At 40.7% G+C, this 24,782-nt stretch overlaps 1 protein-coding gene across 2 annotated transcripts in view; it reads right to left on the bottom strand.

Annotated features, from left to right (window-relative positions):
• LOC147707963 (amine sulfotransferase-like) overlaps positions 1-24,782 on the bottom strand; it is a 576,176-nt gene that overhangs the window by 78,354 nt on the left and 473,040 nt on the right. For both annotated transcript variants that reach the window (XM_086926766.1, XM_086926767.1), the window contains one exon: positions 20,303-20,483. In XM_086926766.1, the coding sequence (XP_086782892.1) occupies positions 20,303-20,483 (181 nt within the window). The remainder of the gene's footprint in view (positions 1-20,302; positions 20,484-24,782) is intronic.

The following is a 24,782-nucleotide window of genomic DNA, read 5'->3' as shown; positions in this document are numbered from 1 at the left end:
GTTACGCTTATGTTACGCGCTGCGCGCCGCGCCCCAGATCGCTTCCGGGGAGCTGCGCTTCGCGTCTTAGATCGCGTACCGGAGCACTTCCGGGATCGCTAACGCGGCGCGTCATAAGACGCATTACGCAACAACGTGATATGTCGCGCTTCCGCGACGCGTCACGATGTTGATTTCTAACGCGGCAGTTCCGCAAACGGAACATTTACCGGTTAGCGGATCGGGTCGCGGCATCAAATTGAGCTAACGGAAAGCTTCCCGGTTCGCGAACCGGGAGCGAACAAAAAAATATTTTAAAAAAATTATTAATAAACATATAAAATATATTTTTGGATTTTTAAAAAAATACATTTTACAGCTACAGATATTAGCTTTTAAAAAAACAATGAAATTCACTGAAAAAACCATAGGTTATAGACCATATATAGTTAGGAATTAGCATTTACAAAACCTTATTTTACTCACACAAAACCATTGAAATTTCATATATAGTTAGTTGCACTAACTATATATCGCGCACCCGCAATCCACTGCTGATCATGTCACATATTACATCATTCATGACATGATCAGTGACATCACTGATGACATCACTGATGACATCTCAAATGACATCACTGATGACATCACTGATGACAACATCCAGTGACTGTATGTTTCTGAAAAGTCAATATATGTCTTACATATTGAAGAATGAGTGGATGTATAAGTGTCTGGATGAAGGATTTAGTAGGTGCATGACTGACTGTATGAGTGAGTGATTAAATGTGTCTCACTGAGTGCATGGGTTAGTGACTAAACTGTCTTAATTTGTGCATCATTATATCTGTTGATCTGTAAACTGCTGCATGTGTTGATCAGTAGCTTTATGATTAAGTATATGGGTTATTGATTGGTTGCCCAAGTATTTGTATGGGAGAGTGAGTGTGTGTGTGGGTGGCTGTGAGGTGTGTGACTATGTGCATAGATGTGTGAGCAGTTGATTCACTAGATGTATGGGTTCAAAAGTGCATGTGGAAACAGCTGTATTGGTGGTTGACTGTCTACATTAGTGTATTGGTGAGTGAATGGATATCTCAGTGCTACATGTCAAAGTAAGTACATATGTAAAACACAGTACATGTGAGAGTTGACATATATAAATAACTGTGCATAAGAGCCAGTGAATGTGTGAGTGGCTGTATGGATCATTGTGAACTTGTATCAGGGATTGTATAACAGAGTAAATATGTGTTAGTATATGTTTGAATAAGTAAGGTGTGTAAAACTGTATAGTTGAGGAAATGGAAGTTTGATTGATTCTTTGCATGACTGACTAGGTGTGTGAGTAACTCCATGGATGAGTGACAGTCTGTGAGCGTCTATTTACTCAGAGTGTATCTAAGATTATATTAGAGTCTGAAGAGGTTCACCGTATTATCACATGAATGATGTCATCAGTGATGTGATCAGTAATGGCAAATGAGATGTCATCAGTGATGTCATCAGTGATGTCATTTGAGATGTAATCAGTGATGTCATCAGTGATGTCATCAGTGATGTCACTGATCATGTCATGAATGATGTAATATGTGACATGATCAGCAGTGGATTGCGGGTGCGCGATATATAGTTAGTGCAACTAACTATATATGAAATTTCAATGGTTTTGTGTGAGTAAAATAAGGTTTTGTAAATGCTAATTCCTAACTATATATGGTCTATAACCTATGGTTTTTTCAGTGAATTTTCAAGGTTTTGTAAATGCTAATTCCTAACTATATATGGTCTATAACCTATGGTTTTTTCAGTGAATATATATATATATATATATATATATATATATATATATATATATATATATATATATATATATATATATATATATATATATTTATATATATATATATATATATATACATACATACATACATATGTACATACATACATATAGAGATGCTTTACATGTTTTATAACTGTGTTTATAGTTATAATTACGTGCGCAGACATAGTGACTTTAGAATGTGACATCAATTGGTCAAATTATTTGAAAATTCAACAATATGTACACACTGCAATTACATTGCGCACTTTTAAGCACTTTTCCGGCCAGTGGCTTAACAGGGGACACCGCACTTTTCCGACCAGTGGCTTAACAGACCAGACGCCGTAGGCTTTCCAGGGCTGATAGACCTACTTCTCGCCGCACCCGCTCCGCGGGTGCCGCTTCGCACAGGAGTGCGTGGAGCTACACTTACCGGGGAAGAGGAGCAGCAAGGCGGCGACTAGGGCGGGAGGCTCGGCGGGGCTGCGAGCGTGCAGGGACTCCAGCGACCAGGAGTCCCTGCGAGACCAGTGAGTCACCATCCGGTCCGCTCTCCCTGCTGGCCCGCCCCCCGCCCACCACGCCCCCTATATCACAACACCAGACTCCCGCAGCGCGGGACGCAGCTCGGGGCGAAGACTGGGCAAAGACTGGGCCGTTTCAGGCCGTTCCAGACCGAACAAGACCGGACCGGGCCATTTCCCTTGGCTGTATTTGTCACGGTACCCTAAATTATTAGTGTTTGATTAATCCCTACCCACCTTTTAAATCATGTCCGTTCGTGAAACACGGAGCAGGGCCACTAAAACTGGGAAAAAGGCTACAGGGACCCTAGATGACTTTATCACAAGGACTAGTTTATCTATTGACAATGAGATTACTAAACTTCAGCATAGAGTCTCCCTGGAGTTAAAGTCTGCAAGAAGGTTGTCAACTGAACTAGCACTAAGGAAAAAATCCTCGTTAGGTAGCATTGCCTCTTCGAAAACTCCTGAGCGCACCTCTGGCCCCGCATCAATTATCACCTTGGCCGAGGTACATCCTATTCCCGAGGAATTAGCTTCCTCCGTCAACCATGAAGTAGACCCCTCAAGGCTATCCGTCAGTGTTGTATCTGAAAGTATTCCATCTTCGGATCCACTGATTGAGATCATTGAGGGGGAAAAGGTGTCGGGGGAAGCGGATCTGAACAACACTCAGGGAGCCGCTAAGGCAATACCCAAACAAAAGAGAAAACGTAAACATCTATCTGTGTACGCTAGGAAAAAGGCTAAGGTAGCCTCAAGCCAATGCATTTCAGGGGGGGCTCCTCAACAATCTATTGCTATTGCTACTAATGGGTCTGATCAGACGCTCTCTAATGCACAAAGTAGTAATGACAATATAGAGGCACTTAACCCGGATTTAAGGGCCGATCATTCTGTAGATGAGGGCGAGAAAACTTCCATATCCATGGATGCCCTACAAGGGGACAGGGAAGAGTTTTTGAAATTAGTATGGGAAACGCTTAAAAAACTTCTCAGGCCGTTAGAAGTTAGGCTAACTGGCATTGAAAATCAACTACTTGAGGTGGAAAAAAGTGTTATAACGTTAGCAAGCTTAAGCCTTAATGGTAGTGATATCCCCACACATGCTCCGATCATGGCCCCTGTGGTATCCTCGAACACAAATCCACCTAGTGTACAGCAACAAAAAGAGGGAGTAGTAAAAAACATAAGTACAAATCTGACAGCAAATACCCAAATAAAACCTAATGCTACACCCTCGAACCTGCCATCTGTTAACACTACTAGTAAACCTTTGTTGAAGGGTCCTGTACAAAGTAAAAAATCACAGTTAGAAAATGCTGCTGTCACCCATTCTTCTGCCCCCAAGACTCCTGTTTTGCAGAAGTTCTCATCTAATATACCTCCTAACAACCACACTACCCTGGGCTTTAGTAAACCCTTGGCTGATAGATCTTTTGCCAACAGAACAAACACACATAAATATCAATCAGCCCACGCTTATAACAACTTCAAGGGAGGATATATTGACCTGCCCCCTGATGCCAGTCCTTTTGTAATTGTTCTTACTGGGGTACCTGAATTGGATAACCAATATGAAGAGAACTTTTCATCCCTAAAAAATAAGGTGATCTATTGGTTAAACTCAAACAAACCAATTCCAAACCATATGAAAAGTAAAATTCTTATGGTTCGCAGGGTACCATGGGTCGGTCCCATAGCAAAGTCAATTCCGGGTGACTGTATAGTTATTTCATTCAAGGAACCCCATAGTCCAGACCAGATTTGCGCATGGAAATCATATGGAGACACATCATCTATTGTAGCTAGACCCTTATCGTTTTTTTATCCCCCACCCAGGCCCTTAAACTACGGGTCTAACTGGAATACTCTTAAACAACACTATGGTTATGCGCCAAATCCGACCAGACAGGTTGACCGAAACATGTGGACTGGAATTCCCACTTCCAACAGGTTCAGCTGCCTAGATGCAGTTGACTGACTTGAGACCATGCCAAACTCTCAAAGTTATATGACACCTATTGTACACTGGGTGTTGGGTGCATTTATCCTAGTCCTAGAAATAGCACTCAGAACATGGAAAGCTTTTCAGTAGCGAACCTAGTATGCCACGACATGCATGAGGGTTGTTTTGGTGAAGAAACTAGTACTGTAGTAGGGGCTTTGATCACCGAAGCAGGGAACCAAACAGTCGACCTACAGCTAGATAGAGTAGATCTTCTGTCGGTATCAGTGTCGCCCAATGTTGATTGTAATTTTTCTGGTAGTGAGCCAACCCCAAAAGTTGCTTTTCCTGTCATGGAATATTGCTGGAGTAGGCAAAAATCTGAAAGACCCAGAATGGGCAGATTATGTTGACTCCAGTGATTTCTGCTTATTGCAAGAAACATGGGCAATGGATATTCCATACAGGATGGGATATAAAACCTTTGGTAATGAGGCAGTTCAGTCCGACAGGGGGAGGCCATCCGGGGGATTGATCATATGGCTCAAAGTCACTTTAGCAATAAGGGTCGAACCTATAGATACAGGAACCCCTGATATTTTGGCCTTAAAAATTGTAACCGTAAAGGGGGATGAATACTATATTGTTAATGTTTACAATAGACCCCTTGGTCGTTCCAAGGTTTCACCTACTTTGGAAACCTTGGACTCCTTCCTGAAAAGGGTGGTTGGTGACGTCCCTGTAATACTGGGAGGCGATTTAAATTGTAATTTTGAACTGATCCTTGGGATTACTGATGTCTTTGAGGATGAAGATCAAGCATATAATATTCCCCAGCTTGATTCTTCAAACTACGTTCAGTGCACTACTCTGGCGGTCCAACTACTGAGGCTAACTGCTGATCACGGTCTCAGATCATGTAACGGCCGCCTTCCATCCGACCTAACCAAACAGCCAACCTTTGCGAAATCCAAAAGTAGGCTAGACTTCATTCTTGTCTCATTAAGTATTTGGCACTTTATGATTGATTTTAAAGTGGTAAACAGGGATGAAAGTGATCACTATCCTCTGGAACTTCATTTTGATGCATACATGCTCAGCGACATCCCTGCCCCTATATCGACTGAGATTGCCACTGGTAAAATGTGCGAACAGGTACACATTAATAATAATAGACGTGCCTTAAAATGGCCGCATATCTTATCTGAAGGTAAGAACTTAGCATCGGTCTACTCACTTTTTGGTACGGTGTTCGCGCCTATAGTTGGACAGCCCTTCTCACCTGACCACTATGATCATTTTGTTGAACTACATAAGGTTTTTTTAATGAAGTAAGAACCCATATGTCCAAAATGCCTAGGAAAAAGCAACAAAATGTACGAGTGGGATGCCACGGGAAACTCTGGTATGACCACTCATGCAGGATGGCTAAGAGGAAGCTCTTAAATGCTATTAAAAACAATTCAAAAGAAGATGTCAGACTTGCAAGGGAAGAGCATAAGCATGTCCAAAAAATCTCGAAAAAATCATGGGAAGAGTCGATCTGGGCTGATATGTTGACTGCTGCAAAACTAAATGATAATGTTGGCTTTTGGAGGTTGGTTGCAAATGGGGGGCATGCAGGCAGAGCTGTGAAGGACACGTTCCTAGATGAATTGACATGGGTGACACACTTTACATCTCTGTACAAACAATATGATAGTGGTGTCGATGAGATTCCATGGTTACTTCCACCTTCTGAATGTCTTGATTTCACTCTGGACGAAACAAAAAGGGCAATCAATGAACTAAAAAATAGCAAAGCTCCTGGCCCTGATAAAATACCGGGCGACCTCTACAAGCACGAAATTGAAGTTTGGGCTCCTTATATAAATCGCTTGTTTAATGCTTTGTCCAAAAATTGTAAATTCTCTGATAGATGGCGTGCAGCAGAAGTTGTTTTAATTTTCAAAAAGGGGAATAGATCTGTTCCTTCAAATTACAGACCTATTAGTTTAATGGACACCCTGCAAAAACTCTATGCCAAACATTTATTATTTCGGATAAATGATTGGCTGGAGGAGTCAACAATACTTTCTAAATTTCAAGCAGGCTTTAGGAGCAAGATCAGTACCATAGATCAGGTCTTCAGATTTTGTTGTATATATTGGAAATATGTGTACATCAGGAAAGGTCATTTGTATGTAGCTTTCGTTGATTTGAGAGCGGCATTTGACCTTGTCCCTCGCAACCTGCTCTGGAGATCCCTAAATGAAGCCGGCCTGCCTGGGAGTCTTTTGGTACAAATAATTGAGTTGCACGCTAGAAATCATGCCAATATTAGATGGGGTCCAAATGGTGAACTGACGCGTAATATTCCAATTGAGCGTGGTGTTCGGCAAGGATGCGTCTTGGCCCCCACCCTATTTTCTATATTTGTCAATGATGTTCCTGATCACTTGAATGCTTGTAGCAATGATTCACCACAGCTTAATGGAGAGAGGGTGCCTGCGTTGCTCTTCGCGGATGATACCATCTTAATATCCCAAACCAAGAAGGGCCTCCAGGCACTCTTAAACTCCTTTAGTAGCTACTGTGTGACCAAAGGACTAGAAATAAACGTTGACAAAACTAAATGTATGGCATTGAACCCTAGTAGACCGGACAGAGGGAATTTGACCGTGAATGGCCAAACTTTAGGAACTGTGGACAATTGTTCCTATCTGGGGGTAGTACTCGATTCAAAATTAACATGGAAGGCCCAAATCGAGAAAAGCAAGGTGTCATACGCCCACAATGTCAAACCAATAATTAATAAATTGAATGCCAGTACAAGCAAGAGCGTAACCCCTGTGCTTGAACTCTTTAAATTTAAAATCCAATCTGCCGCCCTATATGGGGCTGAGATATGGGGACCTTGGGCCAGGGAGAGCTTTCAAGGCCTGGATAATAAATTCATGAGAACAATTGTAAGGGTTCCCACTAGTACACCATTAATTCCCCTCCAATTTGATCTGAATTTTAAACGAACTGATTAACTGACCATCATAAGACCATTAATGTTCTGGATAAGGATTAGGTCCACCCCAGAATTGCTAGATTACAGGAATGTCCTTCGAGAGGTATTGAATCTAGACTCTTTTAACTCCATCCTATGGTTTGGGCATATTAGAAAATGGCTCACAATGCTAGGCTTGTATTCGTTGTGGGAAAATCCAGAGAATTTACCACCCTTTGCCAAGTCCATAGTAAAGAGAACCTTTTGTTCCTATATGACTAATAGGCTTGCACATGAAAGTAGAACTGGGACCCTAATACAAGATTTCTTATCCTTTAAAGATGAACCCTGTTTTGAATCCTTTTTGGATGAAATAGAGCCCCCTGTTGCGAAGTTTCTTTTTCTGAAATTTAGGTATGGGAATCTTATGTTGAACTCAAATATAGAACGTTGGTCAAAGAAAAAATTGGAATGTCTGAATAGCAAAAGTGGGAGATGTCCTATGTGCTCAGTTTTTTGTATGGAGAACGAGGTCCACATGTTGTTTATATGCAAAGCGTATTCGAAAGCCCGAAAAAGATGGCTAAAACCCATGTGTGCACTCCTAGGAACTAGATCTTGTCTCACAGCATATAGGATCTTAAAAACTAATACTGCCCAGTTTATTGTATTCAGTATCAGTAGGTTCCTCTATTCTGTGTATATTGTTCGCAGGAAATCTGGTCAGATGCTTTGAGTAGGACTCCTTTACAAGCTTATACTTCTGCTGCTAAATGAAATATGTTTCAAAGAGGTTGACGAAAAATTAATTCTGTACTGTATTTTAAAAAAATTCAATTGTTTTTAAAAGAATTGATGTACGTATATTGCTATGATCCTTTGTTTTATGTATGTATATATGTGTGTCTTTTATGGCCAACTGGCCGAAATAAAGAAATAATAATAATAATAAATCTGAATATACCAATCTCTTGCACAGAGCGTATTATCAACTTATGTACAAACATCAATATTATATTGTAAATTGTGGAACTTAAACTTGCACTGGCACTTTAGGATAATTGGTTTATGGAACCGATTACATTTTTAGAAACAATGGTTATCTAATATAATCTTTATAAGTATGATTAATTGTTTTTATCATTGTTTCCAATAGTTCCTGCATACATCGTATGTTTTATATATTTTTTGTACATAATGCACTTCTCTGTATAAGTATTCTATTTATGTTCATAGCCCATGTGATCGGATGTTGTCTTTGTTGAGCGCAGTATAAAAATACCCCCATTGGTTAGTTGAAGCCATGTGATCAAGGCCGTTTTTGACGGCCGAAACGCGTCATGCCGATGGCGAGGGAATAATAAAACCACTTTGAATTATACATCTGGTGTCAAGAGATCTGTACCTGAGGAACGTGTGGGGAGCCACTCGTGCAGGACTTTGCTTGTATATATATATATATATATATATATATACATATATATATATATATATATATATATATATATATATATATATATATATATATATATGTATGTATGTATATATATATATATATATATATATATATATATATATATATATATATATATATATATATATATATATATATATATATATATATATATATGCACAGAAAAACTAAACAGGAACTTCCCTTACAAAGGAGTACAAAGTTTGCAAGTCTGCAGCCTTACTTATTTTTCACCTTCTTCATCTTCTGCTCAATCAACACATCATCCACACATACACACACCTACTTGCTCCCTTTCTTGGCTGAGGTTATCAATCATTCTTCTTTGATTCAAATTCAAACTACAGGCCCTTTATCAACGGTTTTTATTATAACAACTACCCCGGTCGAAGGCACTATGAAATTTGCACACTTGCTTGCTTTCTTGGCTTCACTTATCAATTATTAGTCAACCCACAACCTGCGACTTAGGTTACCTCAGGTAAGATAGATAACAAGAGCACTCTTTCATTACATTCTTACACAAGTCCAAAACAAGCACTTAATAAACACACCTGCAACTTTGAAATGTTTATTTCTAACACCGTAATCTCATGCCCATTACCTTACATAATACAAGCAAACATGTTATCAGAAACAAAGTTGTCAGCATTGTTATTATTCCATAACAAAAATGGAAAAAGCATCCTATAACTCAAAAGGGAAACAGATTTAAAATATACCTAAATTTCACCCTCCCTACTTTAAATTTAAAATCCAATCTGCCGCCCTATATGGGGCTGAGATATGGGGACCTTGGGCCAGGGAGAGCTTTCAAGGCCTGGATAATAAATTCATGAGAACAATTGTAACCAAGGCCGCTGGGACGGCCGAAACGCGTCATGACACACTACCTAATGGCTAAATAAAGAATGCTGAAGGAAAGTTGGTCCTTGCCTCGAGTCTCTTTGTAAGGAGCGCTGCTGCGGGGTATTTGCAGATATATATATATATATATATATATATATATATATATATGTATATATATATATATATATATATATATATATATATATATATATATATATATATATATATATATATATGCACAGAAAAACTAAACAGGAACTTCCCTTACAAAGAAGTACAAAGTTTGCAAGTCTGCAGCCTTACTTATTTTTCACCTTCTTCATCTTCTGCTCAATCAACACATCATCCACACATACACACACCTACTTGCTCCCTTTCTTGGCTGAGGTTATCAATCATTCTTCTTTGATTCAAATTCAAACTACAGGCCCTTTATCAACGGTTTTTATTATAACAACTACCCCGGTCGAAGGCACTATGAAATTTGCACACTTGCTTGCTTTCTTGGCTTCACTTATAAATTATTAGTCAACCCACAACCTGCGACTTAGGTTACCTCAGGTAAGATAGATAACAAGAGCACTCTTTCATTACATTCTTACACAAGTCCAAAACAAGCACTTAATAAACACACCTGCAACTTTGAAATGTTTATTTCTAACACCGTAATCTCATGCCCATTACCTTACATAATACAAGCAAACATGTTATCAGAAACAAAGTTGTCAGCATTGTTATTATTCCATAACAAAAATGGAAAAAGCATCCTATAACTCAAAAGGGAAACAGATTTAAAATATACCTAAATTTCACCCTCCCTACTTATCAGGTTAGTTTATAACTACAGAAGATCACATACAACTACATAGGCAGACCCATACCTCTGTTACTCAGCAATAGTGGATCACATTGAGTTCTACACAAACTGTCAAGATATGAATGTTCTCAAACTGTGTTTAATCATGCCTGCACACTTCATTACTAATCGCGCAAGTATAAGAGATGCCATAGCTGCATATCTCCTGTGGCTCAAACGTGTGAACATCATTCCAAATAACACAGACAGTATCCAACATAACCTTGATGTTTCATGCTCTCACTATACACACTAAAATAGCGACACAGTCTACAAATGTAGTATATCAAATTATTCTCATATGAAGCAAAATACTCAGCCTTCTCTAAACAATATTGTAAGTGCGTGTTGTGTACAAACCAGAGCAGGAAAACAAAAATGGCGTTTAAGCTTCTAATAAACCCATTCTATCTTAACACGGTGTGAGTGCAAGGCTCAGCCCACGACACATTTCCTTGACCAAAGCACATAATGTAAACATAGGCAAATTACGAACGCAGACTCCAAGCCTAAAAAGCAGAGTCAAGTTAAATTTTGTAAAATAAATATTTTATATTTGATAAAAAGCAGTAACTAAGTAATAAAGAATAGGTAGAAAAATCAAACAGTCTTATTCCACCAGCGTATGAGCACAGTATGTAGCAACAGCCTCCAACAGGAAGTCATTGTTCTCATCTGAAAACATTTCAGCCATCCAATTCAATAGTGGGAATGAACATTCATGTTCCTCAACCACCAGAGCCTCTATCACCATCGGAGGAAAACTCGGGTCATCTTCAATGTAACTGCGTGCCAAGAAATCATGCGCCGCTGCAAAAACATTCCAACGTCCCATTATTTCATGTGTTGCTGCTAAGGCCATAATCCCGCCGCCAGAACAGGGCAATTCATGAGCAACTAAGAGGCTCATCAGCTCATCATAATCCGCGTTGGGAGACACCGTACTGCAGAGACACAAATCCAGGGCCCAGTCGAAATCGCAGCTCAGGCAATGGAAGACAGGCTGAACGCATGTGACAAAGGAGAATTAAAATGATAATCCATAAGCTGCACTCAACGTTGCAAGAGGCAGCGCTCCATAGTAACTACGCATTCGGTTGCGGACCAGCAAAAAACGAGAAATATTGTCGTCTGCTGTAAAATGTGCATCCATATTTAAGTAAACAAATTAATACAAGCACACCGGCAACTAATGTGAGCATTAAGCACAATTCCCCAAAGATGCTAGAAAAAATCGAATGAAAAAACACCGACAAGACACCAAATATAGTTTCTACAGAAGTCACAAGGCCAATGCTTATAACTTTAAAAAAGTAAGCTAACCCCATACTCGAGGACGCATTAAAGATAGTCTAAATTAACTCCCTAAAATTTCGGGGCACGTCTGTATTTAATAAGGCATACACTTCTGTGCGGGTGTTTACTACATGAAGGACAAATGTTTCTCTAGCAGATGTAAGAGCGACCTCTTTTTGAGACAATAGCACTCTTATACGGCTCATTTGGTTGACTCTTCTTTCAAGGTCGGAATCGACGGCCAGATGGAAACATCCAGCTTCCCAAACAGAGGAGTAAACACAACTTTTTTATAGCAAACCACACTCTCAGTTACCGTAATCATGTAAGCGATGCCTGATAAGATCACACAATAAGCCACACTGCTGAATCGGATCTCCAATAAGTGACCACTTCTAACTATTCTCATAGCGCGCCCTGTGCTCTGATTTCACTGAGAGAGAGTGATCGCACCATGGTCCTTACTACTAATCATTCTCAGCATACGCTACGAATACGATAAAACAGCGATAATTTAAACACAGGTCCTTGATAATATGCCCCAAATTTCGTAGCGCGCCCTAAATCGCAAAATGCGATGCAGGGCACAGAACGAAGAGGCATATTATCAACAACATAAGGCGATACATTATTTCTGGTTTTATCGGCAGGAAACTGACGATAAAGCGGCGATAATGGGCTTGATAAGTGGCCCTTGTAAATTCCCATAGCAGCCCAGGTTCAGGTGTTAACCTGGGCTGCTATGGGATTTCACAAGGGCATATTATCAAGGCCATTATCGCCGCTTTATCGGCAGTTTCCTGCCGATAAAAAACGGCGATAATGTATCGCCTTATGTTGTTGATAATATGGCCCGAAATTCGTTTTATTAATTTAATTGTTTACTTACCTACAATCATCCAGATTGCGTTGTTTATCACCCCCCCACCCTGCCCCTCCCTCGCCCTGCCTGTCCCACCGCAACTCCCTCCACGAGCCGCATCTGGCCTTGATAATACGCCCTTGTTAATTCCCATAGAAGTCCATGTCAACACCAGAACATGGGCTTCTATGGGAATTAACAAGGGCGTATTATCAAGACCATTTTCGCCGTTTTATCGTCAGTTTCCTGCCCATAAAACGTCGATAATTTTAACACCGGTCCTTGATAATATGCCCATCAGTGCCATATTATCAGTAAAGGGCGATACATTATCACCGCGTTTATCGGCAGGAAACTGCTGCTAAAGCGGCGATAATGGGCTTGATAATAGGCCCTTGTAAATTCCCATAGCAACCCAGGTTCTACTGTTAACCTGGGCTTCTATGGCAATTCACAAGCACATATTATCAAGACCATTATCATCGCTTTACTGGCAGTTTTCTGCCGATAAAAGCGGCGATAATGTATCGCCCTTTATTGATAATATGGCCCATAATCCCTTAATGTACAGAGACGCACAAACTGATATTAAACAAAAAAACATAACAGCATGGATTATAGTAAAACACATTTACTACTATAAAACGTTTAACAATGGACGAATATAGGGGCATATTATCAAGACAGGCGATAACATTATCGCCGCTTTATCGGCAGTTTTCTACCCATAAAGCAGCAATAATATTATCGCCTGTCTTGATATACCCCATAATTCCTTAATGTACAAATATGCACCGCACACACTCCCATACAACTTATAAACTCACCTTTAAAATTGATTTGTAGATTAAGAACAATACCACTCACACAGTGAATATTCTTGTACAGAATCTCTCTAGTTCAGTGTTTGTAGCAGAACCGTCAAATGGAACATTTTCCCCTCTCATTTTACACATACATACATATAAATAACCGATTAAAATCCTGAACACATTAATTCAAAACAAAATACACATTTCTATTGATTTAGCATTCCAAACCTTTCCAACTGACATCATTTTCCACCCTACCCCCAACAGATCATGCAAAAGTCAACTGTCAACAGAGGTCAAAAGTTCAGCACTGTATAAAATACTGCTCCTCAACAAATTTAGACTATGGATAAGCACTTACTTATAAGTACCAATAAAGCAAAAACGTCTCATTACAAGCAACAAAGATATACACACATAAACTTGATAAATATCTGTAAAAGATTTATTTTTAATAGGGAAAATGAAGCCGGGTGGTGTCTGATATGGGGCTGGGGACCAAGATTAGCTGTGCGATAAGGTGCACGGTAGAAGGATGATAGAAAATTGATAATCAGGCCTTAAAGGAAGTGTGCTGCAGATTATGGGTCAGGTGAATGTATTAAAGAAGAGAGATTCTCTCCGTATGCTGGAAACGAGGGAGGCTGAGTAGTGTTACTTGCCTGATACTCCCACCTCAGAAACCTCCTCTTCCCATGAAAAGGATGCATTTTACTGGGCCTTTCTAAGACTAAGGAGAGATAAAGAAGGGTCCTGAAGTAGGCCTTGCTAGATATATGGGCCCATCTCTAAGGGTGGGCGGGACAAAAAATTAACAGGAAGAGCCGAGGCAGTTGAGCTATCTGTTTGGCTTGGTTCAAAGACCCCATCAACAAGCCGAGAACTGAAAGTTTGCACTGTAAATTGTACAGCATACCGCCTGTGAAATCTCTTCAATATTAAAAAAGTCCTTTCTTAAATGTTGAAGAGATTTTCCAGAGGGGTAACATCACTTCTCTGAAGCAAATAGGTTCTCTGCATAGAGAGTACCAGCACTTCTAAAGAGCAAATAGGTTCTCCGGGAAGAGATTATTGCATGTTCTCAGGAGCAAATAGTTACTCTGAATAGAGAGTACTACACTTCTCTGGGGCAAATAAGTACTCAGAAAACAGAGCTCCCGCACTTCAGGATTCTTGAGCTCTTACAATGCATCTTAGTCCTGATTTGCAACCCTGCTATTTCTGCACTAATAATCACTAAAGTCCTTTACATTACATTTAAATGGTGACTTGTAGTACTCCTGCTTTGCCGTCTTGAAAACTGCATCCAGGCTGATTATTGCCCTACTGTTTTTTAACTTTTAAATACTCACATGTTAAACCTCACTCACAGTTCACTCGGTGCACGTCAACTAGGATTCTTGCCTCCAGTGCCATTTCTGTATTGATCATATCTGAACTAAAAGGCCAGCTGTTATGTGTGACCTACTTGTGGCTTAGATTCTTAGTACAGAAGAAGCATTATTATACTATGCTAAATTAAACAGAAAAGGTGTTTCCATGGTGCACAGCTACAACACATGTATTTGAAGGTGCACTCTATTGTGATGATGAATAAAGGAGGCTGTTGGAAATAAAGATTTGGCTCAGATCACACAATTGGGTCAAGCATGGAAACCAGGATTGATCCCAGGTTTTGTAGATTCACATTGTGCAATTCACTCAATAGATTAATGCTTTACCTTTCATACTTGACATACGACATCACAGCCTGGGCAGCAGGCAGGAGCCAAATGAAAGCTAGGCTTGTTTTGGAGCACGAGGATCAAAGAGGACCTTGAGCTGAACCACGCATCTGGCTCAAACCTTAAGCAGAACTAACTGTTTCAAAACCATTGTCACAAAAGAAAGTCCCAGATGGTGCAGATGTTGCCACCATTTGTGAACTGGTACGTGATTATGCTAAAGCTTTCCCAGCACTTCATGAAATGTATGTATCTGCACTGGTTATACGGCTTTCAACCACAGCCTGTGAGAGCTCCTTTTCAAACCTATCCCGCGTCCTCACACCTTTCCGACGCACAATGAATCGTGATTGGAAACAGAATTTGACTATTTTACCACATGAGAAAGAGCTCACGGCAAACCTATGTATGCATAAGTTTGTAAGGGAGTTTTCAAAGAACAATAGAAGATTACCTCTGACTGGAACTGGCAGTTTTGAAATGGTCGGTGTGAATACTGCTGCCAGTTTTCAAAAATACTCCTTTCTCTTTTTTCAAATGTGTTACTGTTTTTCAAGAATTTTTATCTATGAAAGTACTTTGCAAAACAATGACAAGAAAATAAAATGTATAAAGTTACATTTGTGCAGAGATATCAGCGTTGGGTAAATTGCAACGAGTAAATTGCCAGCCTTTCTAGTGCAAGGGTGTCAAGGCTTTCGTGTAGTAATAGCGACTTCCTTAATCTTGAATGCTTCATAATATGATTAGAATTCAAGTACTTGTGTTAAAGCCAGGGAGCTGGAATTCGAGGGTTTGCAGTTAGGTCCAGACATTGCTCTTACTGCCTGGCCAGAAGGAATTCGACACACATTGGTCTTACTTTCAAATAACTCTCCACATGCTCTGGGTACACACAGAAGCAATCCGTTGTATGATGCTGCCTGTTTGCAAGTACATATGTTGTAATATAGGGCTTGTAGGCTACCTCCAGAAGCGACAAATTGGGCCCACAGTGGCCCACCCGAATGTGCCCTTGGCCCACCCAAATAAAAATTCATGGATCTAGGCCTGCTGCTCTCTCAGACGAAAAACAATCTGCTTTCCTACTTCAAAGAGAACTCTCGCCCAACCATAGCAAACAGCAGACTCCCACAAATAGGCACCCTATAACACTACAAGAGCCGACCCTCGGAGATGGTGCTCCCCAGGGCCATCAAAGGCTCAACAAAGGCCATCAAAGATTTTGAACTTGGACATCATTGTAAATCCCCCTAAGCAGTCCTACGGGATCAGGACGTCCTATAGCAAATAGCAAACTTTTTTCCATCAAACTACACACTTAATCTACACACATATACAAATAAATAAAAAATCACATTTATTCCCACATTTAATTCAAAACGAAACACATTTATATTGCTTAAACTTTTGCAGCCTTTCCAACTGACAAAACTTTCAACCCTTCCTCCATTCCACAATCTGCCAGTTACCATAGAAACACTTCAGGGAACACCTAACTCCACACACAGGTGAAAAGTTCATCATACATTGTTCCAAATTAAAACACCAAGTATGCTTCACTTGAGAATATACCAGCTTATTTTATGTAACGTTCTTTGCTAACACTTATTCTTAACCAATAAAAATCAGCCTTTTAAAACACAGAAACATTCATCGTAGCTTAGTGCAGAATGTTCTGGAACAACTAATCAATCCTTTTCTTTGTTCAAAACTGCATGTTATCCACCATTTTAGAAAAAATCTCACTTTTCAAACTGCCACTTCATTTACAGAGACCTTCACAGTGCATCCAGACGTCTCTTCAACATGCTTACAGTGTGGATTCAAGAGGACCCCATCCCCCGGGGCGTAAATCTAACGTTGCGGACCGTGGGAAAAGCTGCAAGGCCTCCACGATCAAAGCTGGCTCCCAACTTCCTGCGGGAGCCGGCATTGCTGTTCCTCACAGAGAGCAGCTTACATGCTTCCATTCTAATTTCAAACATGATTTCAACAGTTTGTTATACATTTTATAAAATAATATACTACTGCACGCTAAAGCAGAAAAGTCAGCAAAATTATGATAGAATACAAAATACAAAAAAATAAATACATACTTCTACACTCAACAAACTCGTAACCAGAGTACACAGTTTAATTTAAAAAACACCCTACCACAACTGGTTTTTCAAACGCATTGAACAAAAAATGCATCACAAAGTAGGTCACATACATGGTGACTCTATAACATCACATACAAAAAAGAAGGCCACTCTTATGGTACCAGAAAAACACAACAAAACTACAAGGCTCAAACTTCCATTGTAGTGATTCCTTAGTTGCAGGTCTAGTTGTCAGATTGACACACACAATCCCTCATGGCTGGTATACACCCACACCACACCCATTCAGAGCATCACTCAATACACACGTGACCCTATGTTATGTTATGTTATGTTAAACGTTTTGTAAAGCACAACAGCTGCCCTGGCAACGGGGCGTCCCGGCGCTAGAACCAACATAACAACTGGGAAAAGAAGCAGGAGGACATCTACAGGGGGGGAAAAAGATGAGTTTTAATCGCTTTGCAGAAAGCGGCACTATAACAAGTGAAATGAACCAAGTACACTGCACTCATAAAACTGTAGTACTACCCTCTATAGAAAAGACGGAGCGCACATGTTGTACGCCATTTTAGAGTTGTTCCTAAAGCACCGAGCAAAGGGCCCACTACTACATGCATGTCCTCTTTCGTCACTGAGTTAGTAGTGCCCGAAGCACTGAGCAGGTGAAGAACCTGGGATGATGATGATGATGGAAGTACGAGTATGTCGTGAGCCATAGACGTATAAAGACTCAGCAACACGTATGAGACTTCTTTGTTGAAGATCGCGACTACATCATGAAGAAACTCGTTTCCACAAAAGGTGAGCAGTGACACTTGAGTATGCATCAGAAGGAGACAAAGGGTTGTAGCTGACTACATACAAAAATGCGACCTAATATTTTAGACGAACGCACTCCTATATAATGTATTAATTGACATATTTAATTTTTTTTCCCAATAGCAGAAAAGTTTTTTTAACCACATCGATGCTAGGCATTTTCCCCTGCTGTGCTGGGGATCATCCAAAATGATGGTTTCATCACGAGCTCAGCTCGTCATCAGTGTACCAGCAGTACACTGCATGACGAGCTGAGCTCGTCATGAGTGTCGAAGGTGTTAATAGCTGAAAGTCCGCAATATATTCACGCAACTCAGTTTACAATGACTAATCAAAATGTCCTTTTGTTTCCTTGAGCAAACATCCTTCAGAAACAACCACGGCCTATCGAGCAACATCAATGGAATTCCCCGCAACGTATTGAATATACTTTGACGTATAGAAGCAGAGTTCAAGTCGACTGGTGAACTCCGGTGGCCGCACTGTTTATACAAGGTAAGCACAGCAGCCTACATATACAATGCCATCATAGCAATGCATTAGAAATAAGTCAGCATAACGGGCGTCAGTAACGCAGTAGGCACTTCCATATAGACACGACTTGAACGCGGCACTATAACAAGTGAAATGAACCAAGTACACTGCACTCATAAAACTGTAGTGTTACCCTCATGTTAGATGTGAAGGACATCTGACATGAGCTTCGATATATATGCGCTTCCCAGACTCCGAAATTTAGCGAACAGAGTACAGCACTCACGGGGAATATCATATCAGTATCTTTTATTCAGCAAACACTCGCGTTTCGGAAAATCCTTTGACAGTGTTTAGTTTGATCACTGCGAGGAGCCATCTAAATTCATTCACGTCACTCGTACATTAATCATAGAAAACGGAATGTGTAAAACGTTTAATGCACTTCAAATGGCGGCAGTATTTGAACAGTATTTGTGTTACTTCATATGTAATGCCACATTAGTTTTATGTCGTATAGAAACTAATTTGTGACTGCTACGACTTAAATTGGTAATACTTGGCAAAATAAATATAAAATAAGAGTGCATTACAATCCTGCCATGTATTGGCAAAATCTGCCTAGTGTACATGTTCTGCATCACAATGTTAGGGTAGACAAACTACTCCTACAGTTGTACCATATTTAAGTACACAATGACAAAACTTATTTAGCCGTGGAACGGCCGTCACATAAATATTCACAATTCCAGTTCAAAATATGGAGACCAAAAAGCCCCTTGCATATAATTACATCAACTATTGGCCTACAAACGAGGAAAACAAAATCTATGTTTAAAAAATACTACAAGAGTGACAACAACTATATACAGTGTGGGATCAAAAAATGACTAGACATAGTCATCATATTATGCTTATGTTCTCATCATGACATTCTATACTGTTCTTCATAATTCATATTAGGGTTTATCTACCCAGATGTACCGCTTCCCTGAATGCACATTGTAATATGGTTGGCGGTGTCAAACACACACCGCCACCATATTGCAGCCTTTTCCACCCCGGTCGCAAGTCGACCGGGGCGAAAATGCGGTGGACGGTCTTTCCGTCCGCCATGGACCCCCCAGGAATAATAATATGGCGGGGGTCTTTCCTACAGGGATTGCGGGCGGATTGCCCTCGCCATTCTAATGGGCCCCTTAGCTGTTTTGGAAGTTTTTACTATATCTGTTGAAGCCCTCCCTCTTCCTCCCTCCACTCAGAATCATTATGCTTTCTGGCTTGAGTAACAAGGCTGTCCTGGCACTGAGCTGTCACTTTACCATTGATTCTGCTCCTAGTCGATGCTTGTGCTATGCAAATGAGCACCCAAAATATAACCACAAGTAGCACTGCATATCAGCAGCTTCTCTCTTTCTGTTGGCTTCCCCGTGCGATGACACATTAACAGTTAGAATCATATTTCACTTTAATAGAGAAAAACGAGTTATGAACAATACTATCCTAAAATGTATATCCATGGATCACTTGTGTAAAGATGGACTTTCAAACAAGTAAGACACGTTTCACACAGAGAATTAGCAAATGATTTTTCTATTTCCTTTGACCATAAGACGTTTACCAATTTGTGTACTTGGTGTCATTTCATGCTGGCTGGAAAAGCTTCACCTGATCCATCTTGTCAATATTTTACCTTATGCTGTAATTTTCTTTGATGTTAGTATTTCTTAACTTTTACCTAACACTGTAATTTTTATCATGTTAGTATTTCTTACCTTTGCGAACAAAATTCCCTCGTTGTTTGTCAACAATTTTCGGATCCATGAATTCATAGTTTGCATTTGGGTCTGATTTCATATTCTTGAATTCAGATTTTTGTACGACAATATCAATTTCATGATCACTTAACTGTCGTCCTACAAATTGGCATATCTTCAGAACAACAGAGCGAAGGTCCTGAAAGAACATGAAGGCATTTCAAGAATGACATGAATTCAATAAGAGAGAAAGCACCCTTCAAACAACAAAGCAATACTGCCATTTCCCAGCATTTTAGCATGTCAAATTTCATAAATAAAACTTGAATTAATATTGAATATGGGCATACAGGGGGACCCAGAACACCTCAAGTACAACCAGAGCATTAAGAACTGAGTTTGTTTTACCCATGCGTGAGCTGCATTAGAGATGGGCAATTTAAGGCAATGAGTGAGGCAGTGAGTGACTGAAGGCATGGTAAGTTACTGAATATTTATCATAAGTTACACTGTACATGCACAAAGGTTTAGGAGGAAGACCCTTCTCAAACCATGATCCATATTTGTAGATTTACTTGCAACTTGATCTACGAATCTTGCAAAAGTATCTAGGGGCAGATTTACAAGAAAGTGACGCATCTGTAGAGATGTGTCACTTTCCCTGCGCCACCCTGATAAACCTTTGAGCCACCATGAATGCGCCGTATTTACAATAAGGCGCACCATGGTGCAAGGATTAACAGATCTGTAGGCCCAAAAGTCACGCATTGCTGGAGTTGTGTCACAAGCACAACGCAACTCCAGCAATGTATTTTAAGGCCTATACTTACTGTACTGCGTCACTCCTTACGCCTGCTTCAAGCAGGCATAAGGTTTTGATGTAGCAGCATCCTAAAAGTGACGCAGTGAAATCTTGTAGATTTTACTCTGTCACTTTTACGAGGCCTTCCTGCGTGGGAATGCCAACCCTGCATATATTATACCTGGCGCAGGTATAATGTGACGCAGGGCTTTGCAACGTGACGCATCTCCCTAGATGTGTCACGTTGTAAATAGGCCGCATTGGTTGCGCCGCCATTGAGTCAAAAAACGTGATGCAATGGCAGCACAAGAAGGCGCAAAGGGCTTGTAAATCTTCCCCCTAATGTTTAGAAATAGACTTTAAACTCATTGCTTTTTGCTCATTGCTTTAACTATTTACTTGAGGTTACTTTATGGATTCTTAGCACCAAAAAGCATGTCAAACATGCAATATATCATGATAAAACTTTAGCAAATCAAATTCACATTTTATGGTGCTAATACCTGATTTACAGGATTGGACATAGTTGTGCCATTCTCTTTCCTTTGGATATGCGTGGGGGATAGAATTGTGGGACCCAGGGTCCTATTTATGGGCTCGTTTGCTCTTGCACCATGCTGTAGCGTCCTGCCAGCCTACGCACTCACCAAGAGTAGTTGTAAATGTGTTTATTCTGCTACGTGTAAGTCAGAACTCAACATTCTAAGCCTACCTTCCACTCATCCCTCCAATGCTTAAGTCACAGGCCTACAGTGTACAGTGAGAACCAAAGAGTTCCAGCATTCTTCTATGACAAGACACTGCATCTCAAGCTTTGTTAAATCCTTTCAAATTCTTTATTCCGGTTTAACAAATCATAAGAGAAGCAACCATACAGGTCGTAAGTGTATCATTTTAGACTAAGAGAACGTTTCAGAAGACAAATGTGCAAATGAGGAATAAAAAAGCTCAGGTTGACGTAATAAAAGCGACATTGACATCACATAAATAAAACGATTCCTCACAATTAGTAAATTGAGTCTCTCTAACATGCTTATGGGGCTAAAGTGCAAATGCATCATCAAACTTTGTGCAAATCAGTTTCCGTGTTAATAGCCCGCACATTGAGCAGTAAAAAAATAATAATTGCGCCTAGTTCAAGAGCAAGGCCCTAGCACTAGTCACAATAGGCATGATAAAATACATAAAATACAACCATAAAAGCAATTATTTGAGAATATAAAATGGCAGCATTGGAAATTAAGCCACTCTTGACTGGTCAGTACGGTCTATATTTTATCTATCTGCACCAGTCGACACTGTTAACTGTGCCCTCCTTCTAATCGCCCAGAAATGACATAAAATCAGTGAAAGCGTCTGTTAGACTGCCAACTTGGCTTTTCTGAATGTTGTTCTCATCTACCCAAGCCAAATACTGGAGTTGTACTTGGCTTCTTCAATGTGAAGGTGGGTGGCTGATAGCCTGAATTGGCAAACCAATGCTAGACCGAAGGGAGTTTACTTGTTTAATCCAGCCAATTTTGTTTCCGGTGTCCAGGTTAGATACCTCACAAAGAGCAGCTGCATAATGTGTCAAATCAGGCGTGGAGGCTAATCTGTGCCAAAGCAACAATGGGGGAGCCTTGCTTTGTTAAATAAAAAGTTACAACTTTAAAAAATAAAGAAATATACGAATAAATTCATGAATACCCATGCAATTACAATTTTTTAATAAAGCGTTATGGAACCTGGATCACATGTCCCGAAGGTGTCACTGAAAACCATGAACTGGAAGTTCAAGTGTCAGTGATCTGCACAGGTGAGGTGGAATTATTAGCAGACACAGAGTGATCAACATTCTCTCTAGACCCAGTCCCAACATTCAATTTGATGTTTGGTGAGTTATGGGCCACATGTTGAAAATGAAAGGACTCTCTCATAATTGACATCCCGGGACACTGGGCCCTCACCATTTGTCCTTTGGTGTTATTGATAGTTTTATATCTAAGGTTTTATGTTATGCATCTTCCCTGTTTCTATACCTCTGCTGCTCAGCCAGTGTGAATGTGGTGGGTGGAATGTTGGTGTGGATGGTGATGTCATTGGAATGTCAGGATTGCTGTGAGGTGGAGTGTCAGTTGGATCCTGGGCTAATCAGGAGGGAGGCTGCTCCTGGTGGGGTCTTATTTACATATGTACTGGAAAACCAACTTAACATCTAAGAACAATAAACGTATTCCTCTTTAACCTAACCACGTCTACTGAAACTCCTAACTACGACACAACAGATAGCAGAGGGTTCAACCTGAAAAGGTACATACGATTTCCTTTTTCTGTATTGTCTAACAAGCACTCAATCTCCTCTTGTAAAAGTGAGGTCCTTTGCATGACAGTGTCGCTCAGCACATAGTTTTATCTTCTATTTCTGACCAAGGTCCGCAGTGTCAATGTCTTCCCCATTCTTAGGTCTGAGGTTGGTCTACTGGGGCAGCTTGGTTGTCATGGCTCGTCCAAACATGAGAGCTGCAGCCCCTCTCTGACCCTGTCATTGAGAGAGGGGCCTAATGGTGAGCTCGCAGAGTAGTTTTAAAACAGCTTTGAGGTCCTGCTTCTCCAATGCAGCATTCTGAATAGTTTTCTTTAGACAAGTCATGAGCCGTTCTAACAGGCCATTGGCCTTGGGCCAAAACAGTGTGCTTTTTAGGTCACGCCTATGCAGCGTGCATGCGCTGAATAGGAGAGAGACCTCTAGCCATCGGGACAGCTTTGGGGGCAAAAACGTGCATGCATTGCATTGCTTGCAATGGCAACGCGTGCACCTCTGGCGATTCCCTTGCGGGAGCAAGCAGCGCCATATGGTGGCGCCATATGGTCGTGCATTGCTGCACGCTCCCACAAGGGAATCGTGCAGGCCCCCTCCACCTGCTGCCGCACAAGGCGCGCGCTGTACTGGCTTTTTCTCCCTAGAGGTAAAGTACATTTACTTCTTTTGGGAGTTCTCAGGGGGAGATACTGCTCTTCCGGATACGTTTATGGTGGGGGGGTTCTGCTGGTCTGAGCCATTTTTCGGTACGGCCTGTGCATTTTAGGCCATTTGAAGTTTGCTGCCTGAAGCATTCTCTAGGGGTCAAATATTTCCGAGCTCACCCGCTTCCTGTTTGGCGAGTGAGCGCTGAAAGGCGTGGCTTGTTTGCCTTTCTTACAAGTGTGTTAAAATTAACCCTAAACTGGAGCCTTTAAATACCGTTTTTTTTTTAAATGCCCTCTCGAAGCTATAAGAAATTCTAGTGTGGTTCTGCCAACCGTAGTGCTACTGACGGCTATTATAAAATTCCATATAAAATTCCCCGTCACCTTTACCCTCATTACTTCTCGGTATACCTTCTGTGAATCTTCGCACGTCTCGGGCCTGCGAGTGCGCAGTAATCAATCTTTGAAGGGCACGCCCCCGTCAGTAGGCACCCATTACCAGGTCCACCTGCATATCAGGCCAGTTCTCTAGGGCATATGTAACTCAAGGGCACCCACCTAGTCCTTGTGACTCTAGTATTTCTTTAGGCTCTTGTACCACAGGCACAAAATACTACTGCAAACTCACTGAATAGCCAAATGCCTCCTTGTTAGGGTTTGACTTTCAGGGGATGCCATGGTCGAACAGTCAAGGCTAACTTTTGGAGGGCAGCATGCAGCAAAATGTTTAGCTCAACTAGCACATTT

The sequence above is a fragment of the Lissotriton vulgaris genome, chromosome 6 (assembly GCF_964263255.1).
Source record: "Lissotriton vulgaris chromosome 6, aLisVul1.2, whole genome shotgun sequence".
Taxonomy (NCBI): Eukaryota; Metazoa; Chordata; class Amphibia; order Caudata; family Salamandridae; genus Lissotriton; species Lissotriton vulgaris.
Note: the sequence above shows the minus strand (reverse complement) of the source record. Positions and strands in the feature narration are given on the sequence as shown.